This window comes from Antrostomus carolinensis, unplaced genomic scaffold, assembly GCF_000700745.2.
Source record: "Antrostomus carolinensis isolate BGI_N321 unplaced genomic scaffold, ASM70074v2 scaffold4438, whole genome shotgun sequence".
NCBI lineage: Eukaryota > Metazoa > Chordata > Aves > Caprimulgiformes > Caprimulgidae > Antrostomus > Antrostomus carolinensis.
The window spans coordinates 24798-36466 of NW_010330764.1; the positions used below are offsets into that span (position 1 = coordinate 24798).

At 36.9% G+C, this 11669-nt stretch overlaps 1 protein-coding gene across 1 annotated transcript in view; it reads right to left on the bottom strand.

Annotated features, from left to right (window-relative positions):
• Positions 1-11669, bottom strand: part of LOC104528857 (myosin-IIIa) — a gene marked incomplete at its 5' end in the record, with an annotated part of 53521 nt that overhangs the window by 23747 nt on the left and 18105 nt on the right. The window contains 7 exon segments of the mRNA XM_029086221.1: positions 635-782; positions 2614-2824; positions 3817-3943; positions 7855-7969; positions 8073-8171; positions 10706-10908; positions 11654-11669. The exon segment at positions 11654-11669 is cut by the window's right edge and continues 24 nt beyond it. Of these exon segments, the coding sequence (XP_028942054.1) occupies positions 635-782; positions 2614-2824; positions 3817-3943; positions 7855-7969; positions 8073-8171; positions 10706-10908; positions 11654-11669 (919 nt within the window).

The window sequence follows — 11669 nt, forward strand, 5'->3', positions numbered from 1 at the left end:
TCAAATAACAATACTGCATAATGATTTAAAACTGCTTAATTTAATTCTCATGGAATTATTTACAAAGTTGAGATGATCTTTTTTGAGGTTTTTGACTCTCAATTTCAATTTCATAAACTTGTATAATTACAGTTTTATTCCTTTTCTCTGTTTTACATCAAATTATTTAGATGAAATCCACCATTATTTAGCTTAGATGATCTAGTTCCTGAATAAGAACAAAATAATTGCAAGATTTTCAGTTTTTAATAATGAAGTTTCAGTGTTCATTAAGCTTATTAGTAAGCTATTATGAACACTGCACTTTAAAAATTATGTTACCACTCACTCATTTTTTTATTGTAGAATCATACATTACATCACTCATGTTATTCGTCAAGAAAACCGCATTTGCATCAAACTGATTATTACTGTGTTATGTTGCTTAGATACTGTACATTTTAAGTTTAATGCATTTTATGTAAGCATTTTACTTGCAAATAGCAAGCACTGATTCACATAATACATACTCAGAAAACATTTATTATCATTTGCAATTTACAATTTATTATGGAGAAAGAACAGTGTAGTTTCTTGAGATGAGGTTTTATGTGTTCAGCAATTTTAAAGCTTTACCAAAATATTTAACACATACCTGCTCCCAGGCAAAGACATGTTGATTGAAGTAGAACTGAATTTGTTCATTGGCAATGTTGATACAGAGTTGTTCAAAAGAATTTTTTTTGAAATTCTCAAAGCCAAAGATATCAAGAATTCCAATGTTCAAACCATCATCGTTTCCACTGAAAAGATTAAATAAACTTTCTATTGTTGTATCTTTATTTTACAGTGACTAGCTTCATTATTATTTCACAAAATGAAATAATGGGCCAAACCTGTATGCCAGTTAAGCAGGATAATATTTGCTAAATCATCTGTCTCTTAAAATAAAAATCAATTTTTGTTTGAAATACAATAAATGCACATAAATTCAAAGATGACTGTATCTGCAGACCAGATACACTGAATCACATAATGACTGAATCAATTGATAAGTGTATAGAGGATTTAAAATTTTATTTTTAAACTAATATTTGCTAGTTATTATTCTACTGTAAAAAAATGACCACAGTGCAGGAATGGCATGCTCTTATTTTTATTTCTCTTGTAATAAACGAGGCTTTGCTCACCAGGATCTTGAAATTAAAGATCACTGTCATTAAATATGATTCATTCATATTATTTATTCACAAAAATTAAAACTGCTTATTTTAACATGAAAGTCAAAAGAATGAATAGCTAGACCCTTTATGCATGTAAATAACCAGTTTAAGTATTGGAGTGTGGTATGAATTTAAATTACCAATTAAGTTCCAGAGAAGTACTACTAGTAAAAACTTCAGTTTTCAATTTTAGCTAAGGCATTCTGAGAGATATGTGGTCATTTCTGCAACTGGAAAAAAGGGGTTATCTGTAACCATCTTTTTTTTTTCTGCCATCAAAAGTATAAGAAATCAGATCTGAAGAACCAGCCTCATGATACTCATGAATGGTACTTGAATCTCTTTGAGAAGTTCATCTCAAAAATGGAAGTATTTCATTGTTGAGGGATCAAAGGTATTTACTGATTTTGACCTGAATTTGGTGACTATTTTATCTGTTTGGAAATTATTTTTTTTTGTGAATAGACTGCTGAAATTTGTCTCCCTCATTCCTTTCCAGCAAATACAAATTATTTTACTACCACAAAAAAAGCAGGCTTCTGAGGTTTTTTTTCTGTATAGTGAACACTTCAGATCAAACTTTCTCCCTCCTCACCGGCGCAACAAGCATTCAGTTTTAAAAGGGCTCTGTAACAGGCAGTGCTGCATGCACTTTATCTTATCACTTACTGATTAAAGTTCTGTTTATTGCTACTCTGCTGCAACCAAATATTTGAAAGTTTAGACAAAATTTAGGACTGTAGTCTTGGCTTTCCTCTGATGTTTTAAAAAAAAAATCTAGAAAATCCAGATTTGCAAACTAACACTATTTGACATCGATATTCCACTTCAGGTAGGTATAAGTTTGCCCCTTTTTACTGCTATTAAGAGCCACAAAGGGCCCTGATCTGTAAGATCTACAATGCAAGCCATGTAATTTCTTACTAATTTGCAAAATATCCTCATTCCTAATCTTCTTGTCTGTGTGTTCAAAATGTCACCCTGTAAGGGTAGGGTGGACATTAACTTCAGGAAATGTGTTTGGAAATTACTCTCAGATGTATATGAAACCACCCTCATAACAACAGCAACAGCATGGGTGCAAGTAAGAGCAGAATTTGACCTATGTAATCAACATATAAATGTCAAGAGTTGGCTCTGTGTACCAGGAGAAATGGTATAAAGGAAAAAGTAGTTAGCATGTCATCTACAAAGGGTTAAATAAGTAAAGGTCAAACAGGAAAACACAAGACACCTGTGCTATCCATATCTACTGTATTTTCACTGCATACTATGAATATGATAAAACCTTCTTTTTTAACATGGTGGTGTCTTAAACAAAAAGGTAGCAAAGAAAAAGTAGATGAGAACACTAGTAGACAACATTATTTCCACAGAAAATATCTCCTTATTCTGGAAAAGCTTATTTTACCTTAAATGTTTGTCAGGTTTGAGTAAAGTGTTGATGCGATTGACTATCCAGCTAAAGAGGCGCCCGTACAGTGCTTTGGCCATGGCATCTCTGACATCAGTGGCTTTTTCCACAGTGTTGGGACGAATAATTGTTTCTCCTCGAGTCACTACACAGTGAGAGGTGAGGGCCTCTTGCAGTTCATCTGCCTGAATACACAGCAAGGACGCACCTAGGAAGGAAGGTCACAGGCACAGCTCAGAGGCAGAACTTGTAAGGAAAAATACGCATTTTTGCAATTGAGGCTGCAAGTGCAACACATTATGAATAAGGGCCAAATCAAAATCTTGAACTATGACTAATGAGGGTGTTCAAACCAAACAGCTGTTGGTATCTAATTTAGTCACCAGCCTTTCTAGCTTCTACTGCAGTCAATGAGTAAGGGATTCAAAGCAAAGGCCTTTATGTTCTAAATTGCTTTATCAAGGAGGCTATTTCTCCAAACTGTCTAAGGAGACATGCTAGAGAACCTAGATGACTAGGTCAGAAGTATGGAAGTTTTGAGGTGTGAATATCCCTCTCAGTTATAATCCATCCATATAGGTCATTGCTGTCCCCCTTTTCCTCCAAAACCAGGGTGCTTCTTTCCCAGTTGCACAATATTTTCCTATCTATGGCAGGAAAATGCATAAGATAGCACAAAGACTTAATTATCTCCGCAGCTGTAACTACTGAGAAAGAGTAGCAACTTCCTTGAGAATCTTTGCCCCTTTCCCTCCTCCGCCTCCCTGCAACCTATAATGTAAGTTATCCCTTCCAAAGAATTAGTGAGCCGTATTTCAAAAGGCACATATGGGGAACAAGTAATTAGTATCTGTGAAAGAAACTGGGGAAAAACCTATTCAAAGTGTTAATGAGGTTCTCCATCAAATGTTCAAATAACCTTGGAAAAACTCCAAAGATTTTCTTTTCAGGCATCTGCAGTATTAGTCACGTTTCCTGAATGCCAGTGAACTGGTTAGTCAAATATGGTGCATAATATGGACAATTTTTAGTTTTTGCATTTGAATTCAGGTGGGCTTGGAATTAATCTATCTTCAGCATTTAATTATTCTTGCAAAATTTCCATGTGAATACAGTTTTCATTGATAACTTTTGCAATAAAAAAAAATTGCTATCGAAACACTAAATGAAAACAATCTTAAATCAAGAAAAACCACTCACAATTCTCAAGGGCTACTGGATTGGAAATGTTGCTCTTGTCAATCATATGGTCAGATACGACTGCTGAAAATTCAATGTTACCCACATTTAAAATGGCAGCTAGGACACTGTACACACTTCCAAGTTCCTGCAAAGTATTTAAAAAAAATGCAACACTTTTAATAGCCACACAGATTTGTCACTTTGGTTTGTGCAATGGGCACTCATGTGTGTTGTTTCCTAAGCCTGGAATAATTACTGTCTCTCTCTTGTCTGCCACGACTTTTAGGAATACTTTTCTCAGCATAGTCTTTCAAGTGTATGATATCCAAAGAGGGTAAGACAAACTATAGCCTAATCTCTCTTCTGTACTTGTCTACAGGACTGGATTGACATGGTGTAGGGGAAGCACAAAACTGTGGTGAGTGTAATCCTCTTACACTGAAGGAATTAGGAAGTTATTCATATCCACCCTTCACTGTGTCTGCAAGCATAATTGTGTCTAAAAATGTAATATCTAGATCAACAAAAATATTTTAAAAATCTGCATCTACCTTTCTTCGATTACATAAATAAAGGTACTCCAAATAATAGGTCTGCAACAGCTCCTTCCAACATCATCAGAAAAAGTCTCACTGGGAGAAGAGTGAGACCTCATTTCTCTGACTTGGCAAAGAATTTTACCCTTCAAAATGTCACATGGGAACTGTGTAATCACCAAAGCACTTTGGTTTGTATTTGTACAGGTTTTGACTGGGATAGAGTTAATTTTCTTCATAGTAGCTAGTATGGGGCTATATTTTGGATTTGTGTTAAAAACAGTGTTGATGATAATGCAGAGATATTTTAGTTGTTGCTGAGCAGTGTTTACACAGTCAAGGCCTTTTCTGCTTCTCACCCCATCCGTGAACAGGCTGGGGGTGCACAAGAAGTTGGGAGGGGATACAGCCAGGACAGCTGACCCCAACTGACCAAAGGGATATTCCAGATCATATGACATCATGCTCAGCATATAAAGTTGGGGGAAGAAGGAAGGAAGGGGGGAACGTTTGGAGTGATGGTCTGTCTTCCCAAGTAACCGTTACATGTGATGGGGCCCTGCTGTCCTGGAGATGGCTGAACACCTGCCTGCCCATGGGAATAGTGAATGAATTCCTTGTTTGGCTTTTTTTGCGCATGTGGCTTTTGCTTCACCTATTAAACTCTTTATCTCAACCCACATGCTTTCTCATTTCTACTCTTCTGAATCTCTCCCCCATCCCAGCAGGGGGAAGTGAGAGAGCAGCTGCGTTGTACTTAGTTGCTCACTGGCGTTTAACTATGACCGAATTTTACTTAAACATACTTAAATTTCAAATAGTTTAGTAGGTTCTGTAGAGGGATTCCACCTTGAAAAAGGGATGATATTAGTCTTGACAGTGAAGTGATATATACAGTAAATTAAGTACTTATATATTACAAATAATATTTGCAATTAATAATGCTTTAATTGCAGGTTTGACTTAGATTTGAACTGCAAATTTTCATCTGAACTGTGAATGTTTATCAGTATACTTGACAATTTCTGAGTATTTTATACTCAGAAACGCTGAAGTGTTCCTGTAAAGTAAACTAGGTTTAAAGCTAAGAATCTGTGATATGCTATATTCTGAGGCATGCAGTAATAGTATACTTTATAAATAGCAGTTTTATAAGTTTTATAGTAGTTTTATAAGAAGCAGTTTTGTAAATTTGATTGGTATTTTATAACAATGGATTTTTCAGAATTGCACAGCATTTTATCCCTACTATTCAATAGTTTGCTGGTACCATGTCAGGCATCATTTACTCAGATAAAGCTCCTAATTGCTCTAGAATACTTGATCTTGTTTTCAACACTTTCAGAAGTTAATCTAGCAGTTAATAAATTAATTATTCCAGTGACAGCAAGACAAACTAGATAATCTCAACCTAAAAAAATATGCTCAGGATAACTGATACACAGTTTACCTAGGTTTTAAGCAATCATTTTCATTTTAAGCTTAGGGACTCAAATGAAATGCAAAGAAACAGATAGCTTAACTTCTGCCATTATGCTGTACAGTATGTATAGCTGCTGACATTTTTCTGCCCTCTTCCAGTGTGCTTAAAATCTGGCTTGATCTGTCTCATACAACATCATTATTGTTCACCTCAGGCAGTCCTTTCCTATTAATTTTGCCATGTAGGTTGAAATAGAACAGTGTGATTTTAAGACAAGGAGAAGTGACAGTAGTTACTATTAAAGCCTTCCAGTCAGTTAAAAACAAATTTAAAGAAATAAAGCCTTGTTTAGGTCTCAGTTTTAATTGAAGTGGAGAAGATACTCTGCCCAAGATTTTCTGTTAATAAAACATGGAACATGCTTATATACAACCACTGGGATGAATGTCAAAGTTTAAGGCTGCATTACTAAAAAGTGAACTTAGAAAAGGAACTCATTGTGTTACAGTATCTTTCTTTTTTTCTCACTGAAAATAAATCTTCTCTCCACATGTATCCTATATGAGAACCTCAGTGGGGGAAGAGGACTTCTCTGTTCCTCCACTCTTGCAAACACTGCTTCAGACAGACTAATTCACTGAATCTGTGAAGAATGTAAGACAGGCTAACATGGATGGGGCTCACATGTAAACACAGTTAAGACTGTCTATGGTACTCAATCTGCTTCTGAAACTGTGGGGGTTCTACAGGCAGATAATTCACAGATTCAGCTCACAGTGGCTTGCTGAGTTAATCAAGTGAAAATCCATGCTAGAACTGCACAATGCGGCTAGTGACCTAGTTCTAACTGGATCTTCGATACGTAAGGAAGGCCTTCTCTTTTGGATGCTCGGGATTATTGTTTCCATCCATCCAAGTGAACAAAAGAACTGGGAACAAAAAAAGACTTGCTGCTTTTCATGGTATAAATTAGGACTTATCAAGGTCTCTGGTGCTGTGACAAAACTGCTGTCAATGCTGAACTATGCATATCCTTCCGTGCTGCTTCTGGAAAGGTTAAAGTACAGGTGTGAAAGGATGTGTGATATTACTAAGTGCAGCTGTGAATAAGCATGTAGAAGAGAAAAAGACTGTGAACTCCACTGCTACTATGACAATGCAAATTGAGTATGGAGGAACAGAATAAGTGAATAAATCTATTCTGCTAGCTATTAAAATATTTACATTGAGGGAAGCCAGAAATATTCAACTGAAGTGAGTAATTTTCTGTGAATAGCTCCTTACAACATGTAGTTTTGTCAAAGAAATAAAAACATACATCCATTCTGCAACACTAGTGCTATATTTCACATATACTGTATGGATCATACTGCTATTACTGTTTGTGATAAATAAAGTCAGCGGTAAACTACAGCTGTGATGCACTGCTTCTAAGAAGAGAGAACTAGGGTGCAGGATGGTGTAGGCTGCATCCTACTTTATAAATCCGGAGGCCTGTTTTTATTTTAGTTATACCAAAGACAGCCTGAGGAGATGGGTTTAATGGCCAGCAAAGCAATGATATGAGATCATTAAGAAAGAATGGGTTCAGTTAATGTTTAGTGATGAGATTCACTCCAAAGAGATGTAAAAACTTCATTCAAATTTGCCCCTGGAATTGTGAAAATGTATTGAGTACATCAAAACTAAGATCAACTCAATGAGTTTTTAGAACTCTCATCATGGACTTAATCTTAAAACAGAGATGAGGGTCATACTCACAGGCCTAAAATTACAGACTAATAAATAGTTACAACATCATTTTCTATGCATTTAATTTGGAAAAGCCTTTTTTTCCCAATTACTCAGCTGTGCTGTGTTCACTGATTTCAAATTCCTGTTGACTAATACCATTTTATTAGTTTATCAATGCCTTGAAACCTTAAAAATGTAAATGTGGTAATGTAACAGTAAATTGACCATGCAATATCCTAAACCACAAACACACTACTGCTAAAGGAAGAAAATAACAAGAGAGATTATTTGAATGCTTTATATAATTTTTTCCTGATTAAGGTAGCCATTAAAGTTCACAAAAAAGGGGTTATCAGCACTCACCTCCAGTGTAAAACCTATGACTTTGAAGCACTGTTCAATTAATTCAAACTGAGTCTTATAAAAGCTATTGTTCATGAAATCTTGCACTATTCTGAAATGATCATTTTGTAGATATCTGAAAGAGTTGATGGATACAGAGTTAGAATGTAAATGAGATTGAGAATTCAACAACACCGCATTTCTTAGTAATCAATTTATGTAAAAATAAACTGCATTACCTGGGAGGTCTATATTCTGGCAGTTTATAATGTGCCAATTTTTTCTTTTCTGCCAGACCAGCATAAATATAATAAAAAATATGGAAATTTTTCTCTCCTCTGAAACAACAGAAACAACAAACTGGTTTAGTAGTGTAACTATGTTATATTTACTGATTATATACATGCTATTATTAAATGTTACTTTAATAACAGGCAAGGCTCATGCAAGAGACAGAGAACTTTGAAAGAAGCTTTATTACACAAGCTCCTGTGAAGTGAAAACCCTTTCTGTGCTATTGAGTGTTTGTTCTGAAGCTGCTAGCTAAATGCTGCTCTGCCTTTGATGCAATTGGTAGACGTGGGGTAAGATCTTGCATGTTGCTCACCCACCCACAGGGCTGCTTAACCTCCAGTTATTTAAAAAAAATCTTCTGACCATGGGAGAGCTATACACTCCTGATTCACTGAATCCAGTATATTTGCTGTGAACTTTAGCCCTGAACCAAGAAAGCACATAAGCAGACATTCAGCTAAGGGCTTTATCACTCGGTGTGCTTTGCCTAAAAGTTAGGTGCCCTAACCCAGGATAGAAGATTTATTTGCACATCCAATGTTCCTGTGTATCTTATGAGGAAGAACTGGATGCTTAGGTGGAAATTTGCAACCACCACTGGACCCTGAGATGGCCAAGCCAGTCACTATGAAATAGCAAAAAGGAACTGTGTTCAGACCCCTGGTTTCTGCATGAGCTGAGGCATGTGTCTCAGGAGCACCATTACATGCTTCTGTGAAACGGGATCAGAGCCCAGTGCACTCCTCTCTGCATGTGGGTACCTAGATCAGAGCCCAGTGCCAACTTAGTTTGCACATTTTAATGTCAGTAGTAGCAAACAAGATCAATTTAAGGAGTAGGAGCAGATCCCTTATCTTCTCCCTAAACATCTTAACCACTAGGTTGCATAGCTGTGCTTCACTGTGTCCTGATGGTTTGTATATTCTCTTGGAAAGGTAGGGGAACCCATAGGTTCAAAATCCCTTGGCTTCAAGTAGGTCTGGAACTCTCCCATTTTCTGTGTAATCAGTCCCTGTTTTCTGCAAAAAGCAATTCCTAGCTCTCCATGTGAGTTTGGGAGTCATGTTCTCTCAGAAGAGCAGAAGAGACTGCCCTTGCAATGCAGGTACCTGAATACCAATTTTCTGCCCTGGCATGGCTATATGGACCAGCCATGCAGAGAGCTCAATGAAGAGAAGAGCACACTCCACATAAACAGCTTCAGGTGCCCTTGGAAGTTCATGCCTCAAAATTTAACTTCCTACAGTGGCTTTAATACTAAACACTGATGCATTTTCTTGTGAATGCAGACATCTAAACAGCTATCGAAATAGTATTTGAGGCACATGAATGGTTTGATGATATTTTAAGCAAAATGCTGATTTTATTCTGAAAAAGCAGGTTTTGTGCTTTATGTTCAACTAGGGAAAAACCCCACTATTTCATAAAATTGCCTCAAACTTTAAATTGTTTATTGAAACATTTCAAGTGATACTTAGATGTTCTTCATGTCACAAATCTACAACAGGCAACAAAGTCATGCAGAAATACAAAAAGAGTAAAAGTGATTAAGAGATCAGCAAGGGGAAAAATTTAAATCAGTGATAACATTCCTTGTCTCAAACTCTGTTTTTCCTGTTGTTATTATCGTAAAAATAGAGTTACCAACATTTTTTTTATCTGGATGTGCTATATATTAGGATAGAAAATACACTTCAATAATTTAAATTAATTGGAAATGCCATTTAATTTTTCTGTCATTTTATATTGTGAGATACACAGATGATGGACATGGATCTGTACTGCATTTGGTCGATAACACTTTATAACCAAATCCTACTAGATAATGCAAAATGGAAAACAATCACTTTGCAAACAAAAACTACAACACTAGAGGAAACTAGAATCACAGAATCACAGAATGTTGTGAGTTGGAAGGGACCCACAAGGATCATCAAGTCCAACTGTTGCCCTGGCATAGGACAATCCCAAGATTCAGACCCTGTGTCTGAGGGCACATGTTGTCCAAATGCTTCTTGAATATTGTCAGGCTTGGTGCCATGACCACCTCCCTGGGGAGCCTGTTCCAGTGCTCCACCACCCTCTGGGTTCCTAATGTCCAACCTAGACCTCCTCTGGCACATCTTCCTGCCATTTCCCCTGGTCCTACCCCTGGTTGCCGGAGAGCACCAGCACCTGCCCCTCCTCTTCCCCTTGTGAGGAAGATAAGGACTGTGATTAAATCTCCTCCCAGTCTCCTCTTCTCCAGGCTGAATAATCCAAGCGACTTCTAAAATCTTACTTCAAAATTCCACAAAGAAATTTATAACTTAACTATCAGAAAGTTTTTAATTCTTTATGCATTCTGATACACTTTATATATCACATATACATTTTTATGAGATTGTTAAACTAAACAGGAGGCAAATAAAAATATCAGGAGCAGTTTTCAGCTAGCTTACAGATTTCTAAGCTGTTCATACATAATTTACAAGAAAAGAACCCAGTTCATCTTTGTATTTTCTCCCAAGATAATCTCCTGCATTGCAGGTCTGCTCTGTGAACCCCAAATTAGGTCAAGTATAATTTCTATACTTACACTGCCTGGTGGACAACTCTGGATTTTTCAAGGAGATACTCTGAAATCTGAGCTCCTACTACAGTGCCACCACAAGTGAATTTCATTTCCAGGTATTTTCCAAATCTGCTTGAGTTATCATTAATGATAGTGCCTGCATTTCCAAATGCTTCTACAAGGTTATTCACCTGGAGGATCTTCTCTTGTAGAGTCCTGTTATTAGCCTGGATATGAAAAGGTATTGCTTAAAATTACCAGTAATCATTCAAATACATTCATTCTTAAGTGTTTCTTTCCTATTCTAGTTGGTATTGTGAAGTGTGACATCATCAGAGCAGCCACTCCGATGTGCATCATATAGGAAGAAAGGCATGTATCTACCACGAAACCTGTCAGAATAGCAATATAACAATCTGCAGAACTAATGGCTGTCTGGAAGAGATAACACACATAATGATGACAAAACCAGAACTAATCAGTTTCTGTGGTCCAGCACTCTGAGACAGCCTGCCTGCTTTTAGGATCCTTGTCAGCATCTGCTCGCTGCTGTGCTGCACCGCACCCATAGATCAGTTTGCTCACATCTCATTTGGGACACACAAAAGTGGCATTTTATTTAGACAATTAGAGTGGTCACGTCCCAGAATGACCATGTCCCACTGACAGCAATCTCTTTGTGGAAGGAGGTGAAGAGCTACAAGATTTTATTTAGTACAGTTTGGGTGATTTGAAGACACTCCATTAAACAAAGGATAACTGAAGAAGCCACAGCCCTTACTACAGTGGGTACTTCCTTGCAGAATCCCCAAAATAGTTCCAACCATCAGTGTCATGTTCCTATCTGGTTTTACAGAAGTTCTTTGGAAAATGTATTACAGTCTTGCCCCCCTGCCAATGCCCTGTCCATAGGTACAGTCAGTAAGGACCAAGATAGCAAAGCCTTACAGAAGCACTCCCTTTGAAACATACCTTGCCTAGGACAGTG